Source organism: Haliotis asinina, chromosome 10 (genome assembly GCF_037392515.1).
Source record: "Haliotis asinina isolate JCU_RB_2024 chromosome 10, JCU_Hal_asi_v2, whole genome shotgun sequence".
Taxonomy (NCBI): domain Eukaryota; kingdom Metazoa; phylum Mollusca; class Gastropoda; order Lepetellida; family Haliotidae; genus Haliotis; species Haliotis asinina.
The window spans coordinates 42,250,542-42,277,062 of NC_090289.1; the positions used below are offsets into that span (position 1 = coordinate 42,250,542).

Here is a 26,521-nt window from a genome sequence, read left to right on the forward strand (position 1 = left end):
TTATTTTTCAGGTGACTCAGAAAGTGACAGAGACTGCCACTACACATGCGCCCATTCCCGAGTTCCCGTCCCCACATCGGCGCACTGTTACAGTCACCGAGTCTAGGATGACGCAGACAGCACTGTCCTCATTCAGACAAGGTGACTGTGACAGATGCGCCGAGTGTAGCATTGAAAGTGATGGGGAAGGGGACAAGGAAAAGGGCCCATGGGTAGGATGTGACGGCCATGACTGCAACTACTGGGCCCATTTCAGCTGCCTCGGCTTTGTTGTGAAGGGCAGACACTTAAAATCTTTGTCTAAAATCCCTTTTTATTGTGTTAAACATAGATCATAGACAATGTTTGTGTTATTTGTTCAATACTTACCGCATCAAGTGTGTCGAGGTTTCGACAGATCCGCTGCCAATGGTGAGGTGTTGGGAGACCAGGGGGCATCCACATCTGGATTCTCCTATTCTTTGCTTCAAGGATGAAGTCTCCTCCCTCCCCGCGGTCACCTGCTCCACTGACGGAGTACGACAGGTTGTCCCTGAGGAAGGCGTGGATGACGTCCGGGCAGGAATGCAAGGTGTGGTGATAACGAAGGGACAGCTCTTGGTATTGAGTCATGTTAAGTCCAAAGAACAAGTCCGAGAACCTGCTGAAGCACTGGAGAGCAAGAGAGTGGTTACCCCTTCGTATGGCACAACGGTACAGAAACAAGGCCATGACATATGTGAAAATGACGTCGGCCATGAATACGAAGGTCTTGTCTGTTCTGTTGGACAACCACTCTCCGAAACCAGCAACATCCGGGCGGATTCCAGAGCGCTGACATTCTCTGACATATGGGACTATGAGCTCAGCTCCTGTTCCCCAAAACAACACTTCAATCATCTGCCAGGCCTTGTGATGATCAGAGGCATTTTGACAACTGGCCTGTGCCTTGGCAGATCTGAACCCAAGCAGTTTACCAAGATCTTGGAGAACAACATGCCACAGCAGTTTGAACGTGGCTTTGGTCATGTTGATCTCCATGTGACCTGGACCAGGAACAAGCAAAATAGCCCCAAATGTCCGGTGATCATCAGCGTCTGGAATCGTCTGATTGTGTTCACTCAGCACATGTCCTTTGAACTCATCACACCCAGAGATCTCCCTTCTATCACACATAGGACAATTGAAAGTGTTTGTGATCACCCTAGAGGCTAGATTAAATGGCAACCCATCGCACCCAACTACAACCCACGACCGAGATACACCAATTCCACAGTCCTGTAGGATTCTGTTGAGCACTACATTCATGGTAGCATAGGAACATGGGTTCACCAGGACTGGCTCACCCACAACAAGATCTGGAGCAATAAGACTGCCAGCTTCCACAAGGGCGTACCTGTGAGCTATGCTGTCACTTCTTATGATCCTGATCTTGGTGGAGGTCTCATCAAACACTGCCCTGTATGCCTCCGTTCCTGCTGACGTGGACTCTGGTAGTTGGTGCTGGTCATAGTCATCACGACAACCGGCCGTGGTACACTTCTGCTCACTCAGTACAGACTCAATCATGTGACTGATCACATGGGCACGATACTGTCGAAACAGTGACAGATCACAGCTCAAAAAGGATGGCAAAGTGGCTGTGAGATGTTGCACATCAAATCTGAGCCAGCCAGAAGGATTGTACTGTTCCTGAGTCTGTAAGGAGTGCTCATGACCAGGGAATATGTGCAAAAGTGTTGTGATGACGCTGGCCATGGCCTTGGCATCGTAGCGGATGCGCCAGTTACGTGCCAGGACTTGATTATTATCAAAAAAGGTGACAATGTCACCTTCATGAGACACTTTAACAGGCACTTGGCTCTGATTCTCCACCCATTTCAGTATGCTGTGATACGACGCAGCAGGACGTGATGTCGCTATTGCATTGCATGCACTTTTGCTACCTGTGATTTGATAAACAATCAGGTTATTTGCAAACGATAACGGGGCAATGAGGTTGCAATTGCGACAATAATAAATTTGTTCCACAGCAAGGGCGAGAGCATTATTTTTTATGGTGTTCCCAGCCGAAATGTTCATTTGGCACAGCGCAGTCAGAAAGGACATTAAGACTTTATTGACATGCTGAAGCCATAGGGACGCCTCATACGTTTGCAACAGGTTGGCATCTTGATATTCATGGCTAATGTCTTGACTATGCTCATGTACATCCTGTGCAATGCGTTCACCTATGGCTTCAGCAATTACTTGTAAGTCAGTAGTGCCATAGTGACCGTTCCTTATTGCTGCAGCAATATCTGTGGCAGATGTCTTTGCAGACGACTGCTGTTCAAAGTTGTCTGCACATGCTGTACACAGATATTGGTGTTTCGTGGATAAGTATCCAGCAGCAATGAGGCCGTCCACTGTTCCCCTTTTTATCTTACGCCATGCCAACTTTAAAACTTTGTACGATTTCTCACTTGCCCAAGTGTCATGCTGGTTGCACCCACAACTCATATTTACTTGTCTACGTGTGTCCATAAATATCACAAAATAGCTTATCACAAATTACGTTTATCACAGGTACGGTTTATCACCCAGTAGCTTTATCACAGTAGCGGTTTATCACACCGGAAGTTGATCACCCAATGGATTTATCCAACTGTAACTATATCACAGACGGGTTTATCACACAAACAATGTATCACAAAAAGGGTTGAATTATCACAGTATCGATTTATCACAGATGTTATTATCACAGTTTGTAACAGTTGTTATCACAACTTATTTATTGCACACGGTCAGACTGTTGGCCGACACAAGGTCTACAATCTGTGTGGTTATCACAGTTGTTTTACCTTTATACAAAATCAATCAGTATCACAGACTTACCTTTTCTGGTGTGTTATATTTATTGCACAGTTATTTGTCAGCTAAGTGTATGAATGCTTCGTCCCTTGCTGGTTGATACACACAACAACACAGCAAGGAATCAATGCACAGGTCAGTATTTGTCAGTAATACGGTACTTACAGTATTGGGCGACCATGGATGACGCTAATGTAAGACGTTGACAATACGAAGTGACCACGTGTTTGGGCAATGCCATGCATTTATAACTTCTTCAAACCACAGACAACCAATCCTGGGTACGGTTGCATCGGCCTATGTTTCTGTGGCCAATAACAGGCCTTGATACAGAGTTGCAATGAATTCACTTGCACCACAAACAACAAAATCTACAAACATATTCCAAAACACACACAGGACAACTAACAAATAACAACGCAATAGCTCCTATATACAGTAAGGGAATTTTTATTGCAAACGACGCAACTGTCAGTATTCGCGCGAGAGGGCGTTGTGGCCCCCTCCTGGGCTTCCATAGTTTTTTGTTTTTTCTTGTCGAGTTCATACAAATCACGCAAATACTCTGGCAACGAGTACTCTATCCACACCGGAAGTCATGCAATCAGCATTCTCTGAACGAGAGTGAAATAGCGACGACCATCAGCACGTACAGCCTCTCGTGTGGTCGGTCTCCACGTTTCAAGGTATATTTTCAATTTTCAGATGTGTTATTTTGTCTGTAAAGTGAAAATGTCGATAGGGCTCGGTCGTTTAGTAGCTCATGTATCAAAAACGCTCGGGTTTGGGCTGCATTTGCATTCACATGTGTGTCAGTCGATTCCAGTTGTGTGGTGCACTGCCATGGCCGCAGTGCGGAAAGTTGTTCTTAAAGGGCCACTTCCATGTATGTGCGATTATAGCTCGTTCGACCTATCACCCTACAGCTCGTTTGACCTACTATAGCTCGATCTACCTATTATAGCTTGATTTGCGGTTCTCCCCGACCTGGTAATGTTCGTTTCTGGCTACTAGAGTAAGTGTATTTCATCTACAAAACATTATCCGAGGATACATTGTTTACCATGATTAGGTAATTGGGGGGAACATTTGTCAGTAGGTATTATGTACTGTAAAGTATAAAACATCATGTTTTAGCTTGAACCGACTGCCGCGACTACCGCGATGACGACGGCGATGATGATGATGATGATGATGATGATGAAATGTGGAAGAACATGAGAATTAATAAACACTGTGGTGTATGTAATGATGATGAGATGTCGAGTACAAGAAACAAACTGAACCCATTTGTTTGTTGAATTATAACACGGCGTAAAACCATACTCACTCATTTAGTCAGTACATCGTCATAGACTTGCGTGTTATTTCAGTGTAGAATAATTACGTTTCTTGCATTTGATTTCTGTAAGATCCAAGGACTCTACTTACCTACAATAACATGACTTCTGTCAAGTTTCTGTTGCTTGTTTATCGAATGGCAACATGTGCACAATGCCGTGAACTACTTTAACATGGCGGGCCTATGGGATTAAGCATCGTGGAGCCTCACGTAAGTTGATAAATGTCATTAGTTAAATAGTGGCCGCAGAAAGGAATTGAAGTTAAGAATGAAGACTGAATTACATGTTGTATATTTTAGTTGAAATACGTATATAACTTACTGTCACAGCAATAGTAGTCACTTGACTTCATCAAAGCCGTAGTTCATGTAACTCGACTTTTGTGACATGTAACGTACTCTTATGAAGTGTTTGAACTATTTTAATGTGGATCGTCATATGTTAATTGGCTGTATAATATTCTTTTCAGAATGAATAGTAGAAATCAACCCTCAATCATAGGTGCCCCCGAAGAGATAAATACTGGGGTTTTCAACTCTTGTAACCGAAGTTCCAACTACAAAGGTAATGTGTTCACAATTGTCTGTTATAACAATTATTCATACCTCAGCACCCGACACCCGCATTCGAAATAATCGAGACCAGACAATCCAGTGGTCAACATCACGAGCATCGATCTACGTAATTGGGAAACGATGACAGGTGTCAACCAAGTCAGCGAATCTGACCACTCGTTGGTTGCCTTATACAAGCATGAGAGTCTGACCAATTATGACCCGGATCTTCATCCGAGGTGCTGATAATGTCGATAATGGCTACTTTGATAACCCAGAAACCTAACCATGGACGAAGATAAAAGATAAGTAATATCTATTGGTATACAATAGAGGGGGCGTGTGAAACCAGATATGTCAGTACCTAAAAACAAACTGAATTTGTTGTGCAACACGTCCATACAGTGATAACACATTGCAATGGTGACGTCATATGCACAGTTTTGTCTCAGAAGTAGTATATTATAGATGACCTAGTCCCGATCAAAATAGCATTGACGCATGTCAAAGGGCCCTGTCTCTTGAGATGTGACAGACCCGTGAAGGTCCGGGGTAGAATAGGCCTTCAGCAACCCATGCTTGTCATGAAAGGCGACTCAGCTTGTCGTAAGAGGCGACTAACGGAATCGTGTGGTCAGGCTTGCTAACTTGGTTGACACGTCATCGGTTCCCAATTGCGCAGATCGATGCTCGTGCTGTTGATCACTGGAATGTCTGGTCCAGACTTGAATATTTACAGACCGCCGCCATATAGCTGCTGAATGCGGCGTAAAACTCAACTCACTCACTCACTTGAGATGTGATAACACAATAGCACATAACCTTCTTGATATACTTAGCTATGGTACATTGTCACAACACATCAACTTTCATTATAACAAGCATCCTGTATTACAAAATTTAATGATCTTGAGTTTTCAAACTTAATCCTATATTTCATATTCTTGTCCTTGTCCCTGCTTTGTCACCACTGTTCACTTTAACACATACTGTCTTCCAGCTGACAGTCACACTGTGAAGCCAGGTAGTAATCCTGAACTCTTGTCAGCCACAGGGGCATCCAACAGCAACTTGTCTCACTGCAACGTCGCCGGCATCGTGCACGGGGACATCAGCTCGACTCATGTCACAAACTGCAGTAAGAAGCTTCATTTCTTCCCGTCTGTCTACAAGAGTCATCCGGATATTTGTTCGTTGGAAATCCCACAGGGGACTAGTACCTGAGGAAATTTGGTCTTAATCTTTATAATATATATAATTCTTTCAAATATACAATCATGAAATGTAATTCATTGTTCAAAATATTAAACACCATAATCAATGGTCACCTTCGTACCGACATCAGGAATGCGACTCTGGTTCCCTGTGTTCGTATGCACGTGTTTTGCAAACCCTGTTGTAAATCCCGTAGGTCTATACCTTCGTATGATGGATGTTTCAACCACAGTAATACTTCCTTTTATTTTCTTGCACAGATTTTAACATCAGCTGTTCAAGCGACAAGGAAACCAGAAAATACGACAATGGTAAGGACCATTATTAATCCCTCGATTTGGTTTACCCATGAAATACATTTCGCAGACCGTGTGTCAGGTGTTCCTGTTTCCCTGGTGCCTTACCTAAATGTGAATTGCATTACTCGAACGTTCAGAGGAAAGGAATTAAACTCTTTAACACATTAGCCCCAATTCTACTATGACTTCATCAAATACTGGGTTGTGATTGGTTAATTAAAGTTATTCGGTGGTATGTAATCACGTTGTATACCTCTGACTTTCCGACACAGTATGTTTATCACCTGAATCACTCACCCGGAATACTGATTGATATATATCGTAGAATCAAAGTGAGACTAGGTTATAAACAACAACTTGAGACATGAACATGTTTGGGTTTCAGATACAGAAAAAAGAAATCATTCTGGTCTAAAGGCTTCGTCCGGCGCCACTGAAATTAGCTGTAAGTAACTGATGTTGTTTTAAGGTTTATCATTGTCAGTATACCAGTTCTGTGCCGACGGATACTGTGTACTGACTCACAAGAGGTGGATTAAAAAGCATCAGTTTGTAAATGTAATTTGAATTCCACCGTCGACAAGTGTTGATATTCATATATCATATTCTTCAGCAGCCAGTGCATGTTCAAAAGAGGCGACTAAATGGGGGGCCAGACTTGGTGACTTGTTGACACATGTGATCATATCGCATTTGAATCGAACAGTGCTCATGTTGTTGATCAACGCATTGTATGACCAACGTATTGTATGTTATTTACAAACCGCCGTCATAGAGTTGGAATATTACTGAGTGCGGCGTTAAGTATCAAGCAAACAAAACATGTGGTATGATGAGCTTCTGAAACAAGCATGACGAAATCCTCTTCCAGTGACAAGTCGACGTGTGGGAACGCCCTGTGATAGATCCAAATCGTCCATTCCCAAAGGAACTATATCATGTAAGTGTTTCACACAATCCGCAATGCTACTGCATATACCATATGTGTTGTACTTTGTAAATATACTCTTTAGAAAGTATGGGAACCTGAAGTTTAAATTTGAATAGGAAGTGTAAACGTTAACAAACGTTTCAAGGACAAACATCTCATGACCGCACCACCATTTCCCTCTATTATCAACCCTAAACACAACGCTTGGTATGCATGTGCACCACGCAGTAATCTTAAACACGTACATGAGGTGCCAATCTTGATTTTGACGTTTTTTCAAGAGGGTCGAGAAATCACTTAGAACTTAATTTTGACACTCGTCTTGCATCACACGTTTGTTAGTGTCTGTTTCTAGTCATTATTTTTAAGATGAAAATCGTATACATGCAAATTACATGCCATACACCAATCATCTTTCAAAAGCGACTACATTCCAAATAACTATGATTGTAAGGAAGTGCAAATGGTCACGCACCCTCAAAACATTCAATAATATTGATTGACTTCGAAAGATCTCCTGAATATATTTAATCGTAAATAAAAAAATTGGAGATCCCCTACTTTTTTTGAAGAGTATATATCCATCACGTGTTACATGTACAGGAGACTGGTGACTAACTGGTTCTGTTTACTGACAACAGAGGAGGGCTGTTGTTGACATAGATAAACCCACGTTACAGTCTATGTAGCTAATGACCACATCAAGAAGGGACATTAATGACGTTTACCTTTCTATCAGCAGGTATTCAGGAAGACTGTTCATCATCTTCATACCGACCTACTATTGGTGTGGTAAGTATTCTTTCATAAATGCAAAAATATATACCTACAATTCCTTGTTTCTTTTTTCAATGAGACCCAGCACAAAACGAAAACACATTGAACGCTATATACCATCGTCGTCATTAGACTTTTCTAGTTCCCGATATCACCACTACGATATCCGTACATAACAAACTGCCTAAAATTACATATTCTTATGTTGGCAGGCTTCTCCTTACGCTGGATTGTTGAAGTGGGTTACAAACAGCTTTTCTTCAACCCCTGGCACATCTGAACCCGACACTGATGAAGACAGATACAGCTGCGAGGAAGTCGATGACTTTATCCTTGTGTCTCCGTCTGACATCACTCTGCAAGGGAACGTTAAAGTCTTCCCACAAGACATCACCGACGGTAAAGATTTGCATCCGACCAATCCAAAAAGAGCTCTCATACACCAAGAGGATGTGAATGGCTCCAATGACGGACAATTGGTGTCAAATCCACCTCAGATCTTTGAAAACCAAATACCAATCACATCACTTCAAGAAGACACAGAATCTGACCATCTAGGCTATATTAAAAGCCTACAGGTTCACACTGAGCCTAATGACAACTTCCATCTTGAAAGTTTGCTTGCTGCAGTGAGCACTATACAGGACCCTTGGCGCGCCTTCGCAGAAGAAATATTTCTGTCCCTGTTGGCTGTGGCAGAAAAGGGAGACGTTGCTCCAGTGATGCGTATTGTCAAGTTTTTGAGAATCAAACTGATTGAAACCAAAAACGTTGTTCATCCCACCGCAAATCACCAAAGCTTTCTCAACCATGTCAAAGTCCTTCAAAGGATCCGGAACCTTTCCGATCATGTTCGTTGGAGAACAGCGCAAAGTATATCTTATATTGTGAACATAGCACAAAGGGACCCCAGCAAGATGGAAGACATTGTTACATTCCTAGATGACTTCTTCCTTAACGAACCAAACTGAGGAAGCTTGTTCAGCGTTTGCTTCATATATTATCAGGGCAATAAATGCCGCAGCTGTTAGATCAAACATTCATTCAATCCTACACATACTATATATTTTGTTTTGTATAGTTGCTTTTGTATATATAAAGCCATGACAAAGAGAAATAAACAAAAAAAAAAAACTGGCCTTCTTGTTGATAGCTGACCTACTTGATTCCATATAATATTGTTTGATTCTAATAAATGTGTTTGGAATTGGTCTTGTGGGATCAGGTGGTTAGGTTTGCTGACTTAGTTGACAAATGTCGTCGTATCCAAATTTTGCAGATTGATGCTCAAGCTACTGATCACTGGGTTGTCTGGTCCAGACTGGATTATTCACAGATCGCCGCCATATAGCTGGAATATTCTTGAGTGTGGCGTTAAACAACAAACTAACATTTGTGGAGTGTAGGGAGGTATTCTATTTGTGACAGAAAGCCTGGAAAACAACTAAGAGATTATTTTTATGGCTTTCAAAACTGGATTGATTTCAAAACACAAAGCATTAGTTTGTTGAATGTTCAAAACACTTTGGTTTTAGTTATATAAATACATGTAGGGGGTCATGTTTGTAGAATTGATATAATGTGTCTTAGAGGATACTGACAGTGGGGAAACTAAAATGATGAAGACACAATAAACAACATAACTTGATATTTTACTATGCATTAAATATACAGTCTTCACAACAACCAAAGTAGAAACACATAGGCTGAATTTCAAACGCTGTGTTTAATCACATCTCATGATCCACACAAGTCACATGTTCTGTAAAACATAACAGTAGGATACCTTATGCCACGTGTTACTATTAATATTTGGAATTTATATATTGGGTTCTAGATATATCAAACTATATAAGTAGGTCATAATTATAAGGTATTTAGACTAAACATAATGAACTTAGCTTTGGACACTGTATCCGTGTCACGTTACGTTTACAGAACATTCTATATCCATAGACGTCATACTTGCATATTCACATGACATATTGTATTAATTTTCCTGAAGCATGACCAAAATCACATCATGTGAGCAGCGCCATGACTTTGTATAGAACATTATTAATATAAATGGAACTCTGTGTATTTATAAAAATAGTATTTTTCTTTGTTTAGTCTGCATACGCAGTAATTATAGCAGCTGAAATGCTCTCTTTGTTTCTATTTACGTCTCAATCAGAAATATTTGTGACTGCGGCAGTGATAAGTACAAGCCAGATGAAGGAGTGTAATTCATGTAATCCTTTTTCTCGAGGAATACGTTTACCTGGAAATTACACATCGGAAAACTTTTGACATACTCACATGACAGATGACGTCACGGTCATGTGTAGTCATGCTTCATACTGCTGTCTGACAAACGAAACAAAAATGCATTCAGCATAAGGATTAGGGGATTCAAAACATTTTTGTCCTTTCGCATAGATATTGTTCCTTAGTAAATCTGTTATAAATTATGGCGGTAGTCTGTAAACACTCGAATGTGAACCAGACAATCCAGTGATCAACATTGAACATCTATCTACGTAACTGGGTTACAACGACATGGATCAACCATGTCAAGCCTGGCCACCCGATCCCGTTAGCCGCCTCTAACGACAGGCATGAGTTACTGAAGATCAAATCTAACCCGGATCTTCACGAGTCTGGTTTGATAGTAACGGATACAGACAAGTTACACGTTACAAACATATAATTCAAAGGTTATAATGATACACCTTCAAAGCATCAGTGCACTTATGGTTAGTGATCTCACCATTTTGTACAGGTAAGCAGTAAGTCCATAATGTGTTTCATTTGATCACAATTTTACTTTTGACGAAACAGTTGATTAGCATCGCAAATATGTATGCCCTACACCAGCAGTGGTATTGACGATTTTAAACTCTCCCAGTGCTACCATTGTGTATCTGTTCCGCAATGTGATTACAATATATACAACCTGTTGAATTAGATTTTCTGCCTGCCTGCGTGCTTTTCATAAGGAAATAGTATACGGAGAACTAAAAAACGAGTAGTTCCATTCCAGTTATTCGATTGTAATTGTGCGCTATAGAATATTACGGCAGGTTGACATCTGCGTATAGAATAGCGCCCATACTAACTTCATACAGATCAACATTGCTGTTTCGAAGCTTGGTGTGTTTCAGGTACGGATGTATCGAAGTATAAGCTACTGCTAGACACATATTAGACGCATTTGTGACAAGAGAGGCGGTACAACGAATTGGGCGAGTACACTTGGCTGCTACAGGTAGCTTGACGATTATGCACGTGCAATACATGCTAACCGTGACATGAAATCAACACCGCACATTCCTTCGAATGATAAGACTGCAATTTCAGGCATAAGATACTGATATTCCACGCTAACCTTTAGTTAAGACGAAGACAAATAGATGATTGGGGCATTGACAAGCATTTTAGATATTCAACAATTTTGTTTAAAAAAACCCAGGAAAATGTCATTTGCTTCGTGAAATGGATCGGTGGTCCTAAACATAATTACTCAGTATATTGTGTTGATTCAATTCGTTGGGATTGTACCTGTTCCCAAATCCGAGTGTGCTATAACAATTCATGCGTGAAACGCACCGGGAAAATGAACTTCTCGATATTTATCAGACAACCTGTCTCCCTCTTGTTTCAAGTGGATCGTTCTGTGGGGCGTTCCCAAGTATGCAAATTGGGGTCATTTGTCAGGTCGTGGATCATCTTATATGTGTTTACCAGCAGGTGGGCATTCCATAGTGTCCGATGTGGCGCATTTATCAGAAGTTTGTGCTAACCTAACCGGTGTCACAGGCCCTGGTGTCACTGCGAGAATTAAACATATTTTAAAAAATATTGCAATTTTGAGATGACCCCCGACATGAAACGCTTCACAGTACAATATATCTTAACATATTGTACTGTGAAGCGTTTCAAGTCAAGGGGTCATCACAATTTTTTTATATTCATCAAAAAGAAATATTGAATCCTCGCAATGACACGATGGCCTGTGACCCGCACGGCGATACTCCATGTAATGGTTGAGTGAACATGGTTTTACATCATCTTTAGCACTATTCCAGCAATATCAGGACGAGGTACACCACAAATGGGCTTCCCATATAGTACCCATGTGGGGAATCAAACCCGGGTCTTCATCGTCACAAGCGGACGCTTCAACCTTTAGACTACCCCACTGCAGTAGTGATAGTGCAGAGAAACCAGAGACCATATAATAGTCTATTATATGGTCTCTGAGAGAAACCAAGAAACGAAATCAGAGGTATCAAATGTGTCTCTTTGTTGTTTCAGTTACTGTGTATGACTACTGAGACACCATGTCACCGACACAGTTAGTGAGTGAGTTTAGTTTTACACTGCACTCCAGTATTCCAGTAATATGGCACTCTAAACAATCAAGCATGAACCAGATAATCCAGTGATCAACAGCATGAGCATCAGGCTACGCAATTGGGATATGATGACATGTGTCTGTCAAGTCAGCCAGTTTGACCACCAGATCCTGTTAGACAAGCATGGGTTACTAAAGACCAATTATATACCCCAAAACATCACAGATATTGGGTATAAGGAATCAAACCCTAAACTAAGACATACCAAAGGGATTTGTACACAATTGAGATTCATGGCAAGCATCAACCAAGTCACTAACCCAGTCACCACTTGATGCCTTAACTAGTTAAGTCTAAGGGTGTAACCATGCATCTAACCGTGTTAGAGGACTTGCTGATGCTAGAAACAAACAATGTATAAATGCATCAATAGTATGTACGACTATCATAGTTAAATTTTAACTATTGACTTGATCTGGGTTTCAAGTATCTTGTCTGGTATTAAGAGAGATTGAAACTACTTCAGTTTGTTTTATACTATACAAATATCATTCTTTTGGGAAAGGAATCTGTTGCAGTCAATAAGGAAACAATGCATCAATTATCAGAGATGTTTATTAAAAATGCACTTATCTAAAAAGTGACAAGAGGACACAAGCACAATATCAGCCAATATAAAATGACAATATTCTGGTTTGGATTTTTTTCAGTTATGCTTTGATCTGAAGTATACACTGTTTATCTCTTTTCTGCAGTAATGGTTAAACAGGCCACTGCCTGTTTATATGAAAGACATTATCACGTAAAAAATATCCAACAGTTTCAACATGTTCACATTACTATCCTTTACATCAGTCCATATAACCTTTAACTTGGCATGCTGCAATACTGTTTTAGACATTTGGAGTGAAAAATAGGTCAGATAATCAGTACTTTAATTATAAAATGTCTCTGAACCTAATCTTCAATTAATGTGAGTTTGATTTTATGCTGCTTTGAGCAATGTTCTACTTCCAGCAATGTCATGGTAGGGGGCACCAGAAATGGGCTTCACATATTGTACCCATGTCGGGAATCAAACCCAGCATGACGAGCGAACGCTTTTACCACTAGGCTACACCATCGCCCCCAATAAATGTGCAAGATGTATAAACAATATGATCATCTGTACATATGATCATATGATCACATATGTTACTGACTAATAAATGGAAAATATGCCCTGGGGCCCGTTTCACAAAGCTCTCGTAAGCCTAAGATCTCGTAACTTTTCTCGTAGTATCCGTAGCTCCTGTGTTACAACATAGGAGGCACAATGGCTACGAGAAAACTTACGTGATCTTAGGCTTACGAGAGCTTTGTGAAACGGGGCCCTGAACAACATGTTCCACATTTGGATGGTAATGTGTGTCTGCACATCTGCTTGTGTGGGGGAGTGATTTTGTTTAACAGAGATATGATGCAGCTTTGTGACAGAACTCTGTAAATAACCAACTTTGGACTAGACAATCCAGTGACTGACAGTATGATTCCAAAGGTACAGTTAACAAGCTTTAAAAGGATGAATCTCAGAGTTCACTGACTCAGTGGACTGTATAAATGGTTTGTTTGTTGTTTAATATCACATGGAGCAATTTTCAAGCTATATGGTTGCGGTCAGTAAATAATCATGAGTTTTGCATGTGCGTAAGTGCGTTGGACTGTGTATGTAGGGGTGCAAGGGTGCGCGCACTCTGTACTCCAACCACATTATGAAAATCAAGTCATTTATATTATTGACAGTATCTCCTCTTTGGGGTATTTTGCCATGCAGTGTTCACAGAGGGTTTTGTGCAAATGTGTGCAGAAAAATAAAAGATAAACATGTAGTCCAAATCTTTTGTGCATGAAATTTTCATAACAACCTTCAATCATTTAACAACTTTTTGTTAGTTTTATATGTTGCTTTTTTAAGAGATTTTAAAAAATTAAACAGATCAGAATCTAAGCATCCACAACACGCTTGCAAAGCAGCTTTTACATACACGTGCAAAGCAGTTTTTACATAATCTTATTATTTTTTAGAATGAAAAAAACCCCACAGGTTTCCATGTTAACGCCGACACGGGACATATCATCAAACATGTAACACATTCAGAAAACCTGTAAGTTAAAACGTGTAAGTTAACGAAAAACAACTCTAAACTCGAACCACCACACAGATGATGGGATGGATGAACAAGGTATCAGAGAAAATGTAACATCGCAGCTTCCATATATCACAGCACAAACATGGAAACAAAGTACACACTGGGAACAATAGAAACTTGAAGTCAGATATTTGACACCATCAAAACGCACACATACAAAGACAAAGTTACATCAAAGTTGGAAAGAAATAACGCTGTGTTTAGTTTTACAGAGTTTTAGCAATATTTCATCAACATCACGGCATGGAACACCAGAAATGTGCTTCACTCACTGTACCCAGTGTTAACAACAAGGTATATGTAAAGTTCTCATGCCAGACAGAACAAATATGTCAAAATATAAATGAATCATTGAAAATAAGGCATTTTTGGCAACACTGGTCACTTCAGGTAACACAATGATTTACTGGTACTTTCTTGGATGGGAAACATAACAACTAAAACAAGATATCCTCAACTATGAGGATACTTCACTGTGGACATATTATAGTAAGGCCAGTACAAATAAACATCAATACTTTAACAAACACTGATCCTACAAAATGCATTAATTATTGCAAAATGATTATATATTTCTCCTCATGTCATATATATAGTCTGGTTCATAATTATTGAGAATTTTTCTTCTTACTTTGAGCTATCCTAACACCTCAACCGATTCACGGATACTTAAAACTAAGTAATGGTATAAGGGAGGTAACTCATCTTGGCCTACTGAGTATAGTACAATTAGAGTTACCTCCCCTGAATTTGTAGCAGACGTTATTTTCCTCAGCACTGTCAACAATGTCTGCTGAAGATAAAAGAAGGTTGATTTTTGAGTTGTGTAATCAAGGAATTGATGATGTAAATACATTGGCAGAGAGAACAGGAACTCCTCTTTCTACAGTGTATAGGATTAGGAAGAATTTTAAAGAGGGAAAGGATTTTGGGCACCAGAAAGGAGCAGGGAGACCCAGAAAATTGGACTTCTCAGATCGCGTCCGGCTGGGAATTTTAGCGTCTAAAAAGCAAAGGGCAAGCATCTCCAACATCAGGTATGAAATGATAGAAAGGGGATCAACAGTTGTATCAAAATCTACAGTTAGAAGAAATTTGATTGATCTTGGATGGGAGAAAAAGACTGGAATTCGTTCTCCTCTCATGAAACAAGAACATAAAGACAGGCATGTTGAGTGGTGTTTGGCACATGAAAACTTTGACTGGGAAAATGTGATTTTCACTGATGAAAGCTCAATATGGGTATATCCCAATAATGTGAAAATATGGACAAAGTCTGCGTCTGCACCGTTGTATCGACGACCTAAATACAGCCCAAAGTTTCATGTATGGGGATGGATATCCTTATTAGGAACGACCCCGCTCTGTGTGTTTGAGGGAAATCCGACAAGTCAACGCTACACTCACATATTAGATAATTTTCTCCTTCCAAGTGCACATGTGTTTTATGGAAATGACTGGATTTTGCAGCAAGATAATGATCCTAAACACACCGCAAAACATGCCAAGCAGTGGTTTCAGGAGAAAAATGTGACTGCATTACCATTTCCTGCATATAGTCCTGACTTAAATCCCATTGAGAACATTTGGGGGATGATGAAGGAATGTGTGAATCAAAAGGGGTTGACAGAAATTGAAGACATGAAGAGAGAAGTGGTCCGATACTGGGACAGCATAACTCACGAGACACTAACCTCTCTGATAGGAAGTATGCCTACCCGTCTTAGACTGTGCCGTGAAGCTCAAGGAGACTTGATAAAATATTAAATTGTTACCTACACAACATGAAAAGGTCATTTCACTTTCACAATACATTCAATTTTATCTGATTTGTTCTCGTTTAATAATATGAAATGCTTTAGCTATTCTCAATAATTTTGAACCATACTGTACTTAGTCCTTTGTTACATACCATCATATGATCACTGGATTCCATGGGGATACAACAATGATATTACAATCAAGCTGACAGTGAACGTCTACATCTTGGAACAGTTCCCTGTCAAGTATTATAAATTCTTTGAGAGGTGTTTTAGCAACTGGGATGTGATGACATGTGTCAACCGAGTCAGTGAGTCTGACCATCTGATCCTGTTGGTCACCTCTTGCAACAAACATGGGTTACTGAAGGAGATTTCTAACCCAGATCTTCAAGAGTTTATCCCACTCAGACACAGCATGTTGTCACCCAAGACAACCTGTTATTGGGTTGTCCCCTTAATGCCAAGCATCAGCCAGGGTAACAAGCAATACAATATTTCAGTATGACACAGCCATGGATCAAAACTCTGACCTTCTGTCCTTTGAGCAGACGCTGCATTCACTACACCAAGGAGATGGTCTTCAGGATGTCTGTTACAGCGTGCGTCGGGTTCCTGATGGGTGAGTGAGTTTAGTTTTACACCCCACTTAACAATATTTCAGCTATATGGCACAACAGCAGCAGCATCGATCTGCACAAATGGGAACCAATGACGTGTCAACCAAGTCAGCGAACCTGACCAACCGATCCTGTCAGTCGCGTCTTATGACAAACATAGTCATTCCTGATGAACTATTATGGCTTCTTGGATTTTCATACAATCCCAGGTCCACACAAAGCAAATTCATTCCAACTTTATGACATGCATTTCAAATACAACAGAATTGAATGTATGCTGTTCCTGAAGTTCACTATTAGTCAACAAAGCATATCACAGCAGAATGCAAAGCTGGGAATTCATGTGACATGCATTTCAAATACAACAGAATTGAATGTATGCATGCTGTTCCTGAAGTTCACTATTAGTCAACAAAGCATTTCACAGCAGAATGCAAAGCTGGGAATGTATTTTAATTGCAGTATTTACAATGAGTTACAAAAAAAACAATACTTTTTACACCGAGGGAATATAAACTTATCAAGCCTCTGAACTGTTACGATACAACAATCTTCAACAAATTTCACAAAAGTCATTTCATGTATATTTGTAAAAACATATCAACAAATGATGAGTTAAGAGCTAACTGAAGTTGTCTCACACTACTTTTTTGATTTAGTCAAGTTCAAACCAGGTTGAAGAGAATTTGCGTCCAGGTCAGTTTAACATGACAGGAAAGTCCAGTGTGGAATAAAGCAAAGATGTTTTCCATTGTATTGAACCCCATGGGCAGGGCATGGGTACTGACAAATGATCAGAATGAACTGATGACTGATCACAATGTGCTCACTAGGGTCACAATGTGTTGCTGGGAGCACAAAGTGGTAACAAGAATCAGAAGATGCTTCAAGGAGAACAATGTGCTGACAAGAATCAATGTGACCACAATGTTTGGAGGGAGCACAATGTGCTAACATACATCAGAATGTGCTGACAAGGAGCACATTGTGCTCACAAGATGCACAATGTGTTGGAGGGAGCACAATGTGCTTACAAGCATCAGAAGGTGCTGAAATTAAGTACACTGTGCTCACATGCTGTACAATGTGTTGGAGGGAGCACAAGCACCAGAATGTGCAGACATGAAGCACAATGTGCTCACATGGTTCATTATGTGTTCACGAGGACCACAAGAGACTGATAGGCACTTGCCATAAAGCATACAAGGGTGCTGACAAGCATCCATATGCGCTCACAAGAGAAATGTACTATGCGAAAAAGCATCACAATGTGCTGACAAGAATGTGCTTACAGGATCAAAATGTGCTCTAAGCATCACAATGTGCTGATAAATTATGAATTAATAAAGTAGCAGATAAAGATTAACAGTTTAATCCAATTTAATTTAATTCCAATCTATCCAAAAGGACATCCTCAAACACAATAAACCAAACTACTTGGTTTTATCATTCAGAATGAGAAATAAACATACAAAAAATAAAACCACAACCATGAAAAAGAGTTCATCATGTTAAGAGACTGTAATTTCATTGGACAACATAACTATAATGCACCTATTTCAAAGAATAATCAATCACAGCATTGCAACAAACCGCTATATATCTCACAGCAACCATATTAAACATTTCCTTCATAACAGAAATGGAATAAAAAGTAGGGGTTTTTTTAACACTGAAATGACTTGAGCAACAGTTGAAAACATATATCACAGGTTCCCAGGCAATACCTTCCCAACACAACAGCCCTGTAATAGAGCATTTCTTCATTTTCCTACACAATGAAAGTCATTTAGGTAAGTATCTCGCACACTTAGTCTGTGAAGTAACTTGTCTTATCACATCACTCACAGCAGATCCTGACAGGGAACCAACAGTAAACAAATTTCAACAGAATGAAGACATAACAGTATGAAATAGCACTGTGCTCATAACAATTCCATCAGTTTGTTATGTATGAATATTGTCAATATAAATTACTCCTGAAAAATATATTGCTCTAAGGCAAAATTAAATGGAAATTAAACAGACAAATCTTTGCCTTTTGGTACAAATCTAGTTTTTGTTTTTGAAATAAAATATGGAAGACTCTTATCAAAATGTAACTTTCTTCAACATAATTTCGAAAATGTAAGACAACTGGCATTGTGACATAATTTTTATAATTCCAATTTGGAAATTTACACAATACAAACTGCACACAGCAATGACAACATTTTCCACAAAACACATCTGAAATGCCTCCTTAGATTTATTGGATAGGGATGCATTTTATAACTACTACTAATAAGTCTTCATGGGTGGAGAAACAGGTTGTTACAGGACAAACTATTACTCAACACTATCAAAGCTACGAGTAGAGAAAAACATCAGTAAATCTTAGTGCATCATCCACTGTGATACACAGCACAGATTTACTCTGAAGCGTTAGCAGGCAGTGAACACCATTCATGTTTTTTATTTGTTCTGACCTAAACTGTAGAGAATGGACGAAATCAAAATGGAAATTTAAATAATGTTGCTTTTCACTGATCATGCAAGATATTTTATCAAATTTTATCAAACTAAAAAAACCCCATTGACATCAATCTTTAAATTAGTTTATGTTGAGCATTGAGTCACTCTGCTTTCTAAGCAAATGTTTAACAAACATATTTCATGAAAGATCAATGTTTCAATGAGTGCATAAAGATAGTATCATTTGTCACAATAATACATAAAGTTTCACAGGAACTGGGAAATATACAGAAAAAATACAATTTCACTTCAATAAGAACATTTAACACTGACGGGATGAAATACCCTGGAAAAATCATTTACAGTCTAATGGCTGAATTGAGTTTAGTAAAATGTCACAATGGGGGACACCAGGAATGGGCTTTTGACATTATACCCATGTGGGGAATTGAACGCGGGTCTTCAGCATCACAAGTAAGCACTCTACTAGGCTACCCTACCACCCCACTGATGGCTGAAACAAACTGCACATTTAACAAATCAGTAAATAATTACATGTGCAGTAAGACATCCACATTCATCCTTCAAACAACATGAACCTATCATAAACATATACATCAGAAAAGTACATTATCTTTATGCAGACCAGTACATATTTTAAATGGAAACAGTATTTTCTGAATACGCATTGCAAAGATATTCTGAAGTGTGGACATACAACTACCTAAAACCCAAACAGAATGAAATCTGTATCATTTCTAACACAATGAAAACAGGTAAACACATAATTCACACACAACACTTATGCTGCTATGCAAAATGTGCTTAAAATATATTATGAATTAATGTCAACATAGTCGTCATTAAGCATCAGATCAACAAATAGAAAATCAGATTATTGACAAATATATTTTGGACAGAATATAAGATATTGAAATGACAAGGGGTCAGCCTTGGCTGTGACCATTCACAAAGCGCTGAATCAGCATCTTCAGCGTTCTGTTTGGTGTCAGGTTATTGCTGGGTAGCAGAGAGTTGGTCATTGGGCTCCGATCCTTGCCACTCTCAATCCATGATTTGATTGCTGATTTGTCGTATGTGTAGCCATCTGAAGATAAAATATTGCAATTATTTTAGAAGAGGAAATATGTTACTCTCTAATATCTGTTCAAAACATTGTTTTATCATAGTCTTTTGGACATCGTCCGTTTCAGACAGTGCTAATTCAGGCTATATCTTGAGGTGTTGTATCACATAGACATTGCAAATTCTAAAATGATGTCTTGCATTTGAGATAAGTTTTTGTTCATAAATTAATAAGATGCTTTATACTTCTTCTTGTGACTAGAAAGATAACAATGAATGTTTTTTTAATGTCCGAAACCCATAATACAAATACTGAAGAATGATGTAAGCTAAAATTGATATATCACTTCAGGGGTAATTTCTTTACTACTTGATTGATAATATCTATAAAAGTTTCATGACTTTGTGTTCTTCCATCTTCTAAATTCCTATCAAAGATCCAGCATACCACTATCATTACCAACACACATTACATTTTCAGAAATTCCTGGTCATATATGGTAACTTTGACACCAGTAACTCTGGATAAACGGTAATGTGTAGCTATCTTAGAGTTACGGTCCTAGATTTTCGAGGCTCTCTTAGTCCTAAGAGTGCTTCAAAAATCTAGGCCTACATCAACAGTTGGATGAAGTAATATGGACATGGTTTTCAAAGCCCACTTAGCGCTAAGATGGTCATAAGTTACATACATTAACATTAACTTATGACTGGCTTACCACTAAAAGAGCTCTGAAAATCTAGGCCATCAAGTACAATCTATACAATCATTCAAAATCAGACAACCCAGGAATATTCGGGTGAGAATTGGTCTTCAGCAATGCATGGTATCAGGTGGTCAGGCTCACTGGCTTGGCTGACACATGTCAATGTATCGCATAGATCATTGTATTGATGTTGATCACTGGATTGTCTGGTCAAGACTCAATTATTTACAGCTAGCCAATATACAGCTGGAATATTGTGGCATAATCACAACAGACAAAAAATAACATGATTGATATAGGATTGATCTCCCAAAACATACAAGCATTTCACAGAAATAGAGCCACCATTTAGCTGGAAAATTTCACTACTGTGCAATTCTTCCTCTGAGAGACTCAGAACTTATCAATCAATACCTTTTATCTATAAAGAATAAAGTGCAAGTACATCCTGACATTAAGATCATAGTACACAAGTACATCTATGCATTTGTAACAGTCTTGTGATTCAGAATGGTCACTCTCAATAGGTCTCACCTGCGGCAATAACAGGGTCGTGCATTATCTCCCTTGTGATGGGACACAGGTATTCATCAGGTACTCCAGCATCTACAACACAGTCATGGGAAATTCTTGAAAATGCTCTCCACTCAAGATTATTATTCCCTAATGGTAAATGCATTACTGAATTTAATCAATGCTGGCCCATTGCACTGAATAAAAAGAATTTGTTAAAAAAATATCTTAATGCATTATACTTAATTCAATCAATTTGAAAATAATAGATGTTGAAATATTCACATTTAATGTACTATCTCATATAAGAAGGAAAAAGTAAATTACAAAAATGGGGGGACTCTATTTTGTAGTCGACGTCTTAAGTGATCTAGTCTCATTGATCTTCCTTAATTGCACCGAATATGCACACACTGCACTTACAGATTTTTTCCTGATCTCCTCACAGTGTATGCACATTATACCTACCATTTTCTACTGTCTGGCCTATAGGACGCTCTTGTACATGAGTTCGACTTCTCAGAATCTTGTTCCTGTGACCAAGAGCAGCTAAAACATAATGTTATATAACGTTACTATAGTCAGAAAGAGAGACACAGAGAGAGAGAGAGAGAGAGCAATAGACAGAGTGAGAGAGAAATGGAGAAAGAGAGAGGGAAAGTTAGAGAGGGAGGTGGGAGAAAGTGTGAGAGGGAGAGAGAGAGAGAGGGTTGGAGTGGAGTTGAGTGAGAAAGGTGGAGTGAGAGGGAGGTGAGAGTGAAAGAGTGTGGGAGTGTGAAAGTGAGAGAGGGGAGGGAGAGTGAGAGAGTGAGAGAGGGTGAGAGTGAGAGAGAGGGTTGGAGTGGAGTTGAGTGAGAAAGGTGGAGTGAGTGAGAGAGTAAGAGAGTGAGTGAGAGAGAGGGAGAGAGTGAGTGAGAGAGAGGGTTGGAGTGGAGTTGAGTGAGAAAGGTGGAGTGAGAGTGAGAGAGAGAGTGAGACAGGGAGAGTAAGAGAGTGAGAGAGAGGGAGGGAGAGATAGGGAGTGAGTGTGAGAGAAAGGGGGCGAGAGGGAGAGAGTGAGAGGGAGGTGGGAGAAAGTGTGAAAGAGAGTGTGAGAGAGAGAGAGGGTTGGAGAGGAGCTGAGTGAGAAAGGTGGAGTGAGCGAGGGAGGTGAGAGAGAGAGAGTAAAAGAGTGTGAGAGTGAGAGAGAAAGAGAGAGAGTGAGAGTGAAAGAGAGAGGTGAGAGAGAGGGTTGGAGTGGAGTTGAGTGAGAAAGGTGGAGAGAGAGAGGGAGGGTGAGAGTGAGAGAGAGAGGGGGTTGGAGTGGAGTTGAGTGAGAAAGGTGGAGTGAGATTAAGAGTGAGCAAGAGAGTGAGAGATGGTGAGAGAGTGAGAGGGTGAGAGTGGAGTTGAGTGATAAAGGTGGAGTGAGAGGGTGAGAGAGAGAGAGGGTGAGAGTGAGAGAGAGAGGGTTGGAGTGAAGTTGAGTGAGAAAGGTGGAGTGAGAGTGAAAGAGAGGAAGAGAGTGAGAGGGAGAGAGAGAGGGTGAGAGAGAGTGAGAGAGAGAGGGTTGGAGTGGAGTTCAGTGAGAAAGGTGGAATGAGAGGGAGAGTGTGAGAGGGTGAGAGTGAGAGAGAGTGAGAGGGAGAGGGAGAGAGAGTGAGAGAAGGTGAGAGTGAGAGAGAGAGGGTTGGAGTGGAGTTGAGTGAGAAAGGTGGAGTGAGAGTGAGAGAGATAGTGAGAGTGAGAGAGAGAGAGAGAGAGGGGGGGTTCGAGTGGAGTTGAGTGAGAAATGTGGAGTGAGAGTGTTGTTGACTGAGGGATTGAGTGAGTTAGGCCGAATGAGTATCACCAAACAAAATCATACCCACTTACAGTCTGTTTGCAGTGAAAACATACTGATCAATTTCTCTTTAAACAAAAAAGCAAAATCAAATAAAGTGAAATTAAGATTGCGAATCATCATAATTTCACCTTGCCAATTGAACACTTAATCTCTGAACACAACTAGTATTCAACTTAGGACAAAGATGTTAAAGAAACAATCATAGTTTCAAATCGATATTATTGGTTTGTATAACATGGGGGTAAGTGCAGTAGCTGGAACAGTGAAACAACTGCACGTGCGGTACATGATGAGTGTTAACTTAGATGAACCATATGCATTCTCAGTGTTTAATTTACACTGCAAACTACTTCCAGCTATTAGATCTCCCAAGAAGGTTCCTGGCAAGACAATATGTCTATAGCAACCTGTGCTTGTAAGAGGTGATATCAAGAATATGGTTGGCTCATTGTATCTTTAACATGTAGCTTGATATACTCATCAATCACTAGAGCAGCTGGTCTGGACTTGACAACATAAGGCCAATGTTATGCAATGGGAACACTGTTGACTGCATAAAACAACAAACAAAGTTTTGGAATTTAATCATATTATTTTCTGCTAAAGACATGAAACAACCAACAGAATACCAACTCACCTATTCCCATAGACTCTTCCAGATCTTTAGCATTAAGGGCAAGTAACTCTGTCCCGTCTATTGCCTGCTGCCTGAACACTTCCTGGTACTGTTGCAATCCAAGGGAGGTAATCCAGGCACACACATCCTCCACGCCCCACTTCTCTATGGGAACGAAGTTTGATGCTGAAGACGGTTGTGTCTGTTTTACTGGTTCTTCAAATCCAGAAAGACCAGCTGCAACACATGTTGGTTCTGTCACTGTGGTTATTCATAAAGGGTAGCTGAGTGAGTGAGTGAGTTTAGTTTTATGCCACACTCAGCAATATTCCAGCTATATGGCGGCGGTCTGTGAATAATCGAGTCTGGACCAGACAATCCAGTGATCAATAACATGAGCATCAATCTGCGCAATTGAGATGACATGTGTCAACCAAGTCAGCGAGTCTAACCACCCGATCCCGTCAGTCGCCTCTTACGACAAGCAGTCGCCTTTTATGGCAAGCATGAGTTACTGAAGGCCAATTCTACCCCGGGACTTTCACAGGTCCATAAAGGGTAGCTACCGAAGATCGCCATTATTGTAAAATGAGTAATAAAAAATAAACTGAGAAACTCTTCTCGAATGCTCTTTAGATCTCTGTCAAGATGGAGATATTCTCTTATCATTTGTTCTTCTAATAAAATGCATGCAAACTTCTACATTTGAGTAAATTTTTGGTTGACATCGAAAAAAAGATAAATAACATCAAATGTACTCCTCACAGGAAGTTAAGCAACACAAATCATTACATTTTCATTTATTAAAATTGCTAATTATGGAATAGAAATCATGGAATGGTGCAATAGAAAGGTGAAGCATATGCATGCATGATTAACAAAATAAATGAAATGGTATTGAGAAATAATAGACTTACAAATGATCAACAGCATGTACTCATGAAACAGTCATGATGTTGTCAATGTTATCAGATTATCAACTTGACAGTCACTAAAGGTTATGTATTCTTTGAATATTAACTTTTCAGCAACTTGTCAGCAAAATCGCTACCAAGATTGATATAGATATTATGCTGAAAATACTTGTTGCTTTATTTTTTTTTTTGAGTATATATGATATTAACAGCTAATCACTGACCCATGATGTTTGAGGTGTCAGTCAGCTTCCACACCATCACAGTCTTGTCATTGGACCCTGACGCGAGCATCTTGCCATCGAACGAAAAAGCACAGCTCGTCACATATCTGCAACAAAAACATACCCACTTCAACAACACTGATATAATGATGCAGATATTTTACAGAGTTAGTAACAGTATATAATAGTAATGTTAATAAATGGACAAAAACCTGAAGACAGTCCACAAAGCAATCAAAGCTGTATGGTATTTGTATGCCTATAAACTATATAGTTCTCATATCTTTTAACCCTGCGACAGATTGTGGATTGGACCCGTTTTGCAAGACGACCTATTTATGCATCTGGATAACTTTAAGTTTGCAAATCAGTATCCTTTTGTGAAACAGGTGTTATCAGATATCTGACACGTTCCAATGTCCGGTGCAATTTCAGGAATATAGTTTGTTCCGTGCCACTGGATACCTTCAGTTCAAAGAAGAAAAAGGTAACGCTTTTCAGTATCTTACAATATCCAAATAAAAAGGTACCACTTCACCACTTGACCAATCTGTATACCAAGTTTCATTTGTAAAAAGGTGCATCTTGATAATTTCATATTTGTGGTCACATCTCAACACATCTTCAATATATCTTGAACACCACTGGACCCCAAATGACTTCACACTCTTTGAAGGAAAGATAGACATGGTCATGCTAAATAACTTTTTTATTGACATCGAATAAAAGATCTTATATCATTTGAAAATTAGAGTCTGTGATATAATAAGAAGAATAATATTGATAATGCGCCTTTCCAGGTTTCACATCCTGCTCAAAGGGCACAAGTTGAGTAAACAGATAAGAACTAATAGTAGGATTGTTTAAATAAGTTTTCAGACCAGATCGTAATGATGATTGGATTGGATGAATAGAGGCATTCTTAGACAGCAGCATTGTAGGAGTCTGGTGTCTATATGTAGCTTGTTTTGTTTTGTTTGTTTTTTTGGGAGGGGGGGTTGGGGGGGGATAACACAAAGGCACTGTTTCATCTGCAGAGATGCCAACCCCAAAATGTTGCAAATAGCAGTTTCAGGAATCAAAATTAGTAGATTGACCATAAAAACAGTGGTCAACTAAATACTTACAATCATGATGTATTCTAAGAAAGATAATATGACACTACACAATATTAAAGCTATAATGTCACACATCTCCAAAAATACATTTCTAAATTATCAGCATTACATTTCGTCTTGCCATGCCTTTTTGGCGAAAATGTGTTCAAATGTTAATGAAGTGTCTTCAGATTTCATTGAATTCCTAGTGCAATCATACTGGCA

General features: G+C 39.5%; 2 protein-coding genes across 5 annotated transcripts in view; one reads left to right on the plus strand and one right to left on the minus strand.

Annotated features, from left to right (window-relative positions):
* Nucleotides 1-3,225: 3,225 nt before the first annotated feature.
* Nucleotides 3,226-9,010, plus strand: LOC137298071 (uncharacterized). 4 transcript variants are annotated; one of them, XM_067830127.1, is made up of 8 exons: nucleotides 3,226-3,518; nucleotides 4,645-4,739; nucleotides 5,730-5,867; nucleotides 6,205-6,255; nucleotides 6,629-6,688; nucleotides 7,115-7,183; nucleotides 7,917-7,966; nucleotides 8,164-9,010. In XM_067830127.1, the coding sequence occupies exons 2-8, from the start codon at nucleotides 4,646-4,648 to the stop codon at nucleotides 8,920-8,922; spliced, it is 1,221 nt and encodes a 406-aa protein (XP_067686228.1). In that variant the 5' UTR covers nucleotides 3,226-3,518; nucleotide 4,645; the 3' UTR covers nucleotides 8,923-9,010. The 4 variants fall into 4 exon arrangements, with proteins under 4 accessions (XP_067686228.1, XP_067686227.1, XP_067686226.1 ...); XM_067830125.1 differs by having other exon boundaries at nucleotides 3,318-3,518; nucleotides 7,914-7,966; XM_067830126.1 differs by having other exon boundaries at nucleotides 3,228-4,739.
* A 10,409-nt stretch (nucleotides 9,011-19,419) lies between these two features.
* Nucleotides 19,420-26,521, minus strand: part of LOC137298963 (WD repeat, SAM and U-box domain-containing protein 1-like) — a 34,825-nt gene continuing 27,723 nt past the window's right edge. Inside the window, exons 8-12 of the mRNA XM_067831391.1 lie at nucleotides 25,200-25,306; nucleotides 24,083-24,298; nucleotides 22,089-22,169; nucleotides 21,642-21,713; nucleotides 19,420-20,422 (exon numbers count right to left, since the gene is read on the minus strand). Of these exons, the coding sequence (XP_067687492.1) occupies nucleotides 20,262-20,422; nucleotides 21,642-21,713; nucleotides 22,089-22,169; nucleotides 24,083-24,298; nucleotides 25,200-25,306 (637 nt within the window). The 3' untranslated portion in view covers nucleotides 19,420-20,261. The remainder of the gene's footprint in view (nucleotides 20,423-21,641; nucleotides 21,714-22,088; nucleotides 22,170-24,082; nucleotides 24,299-25,199; nucleotides 25,307-26,521) is intronic.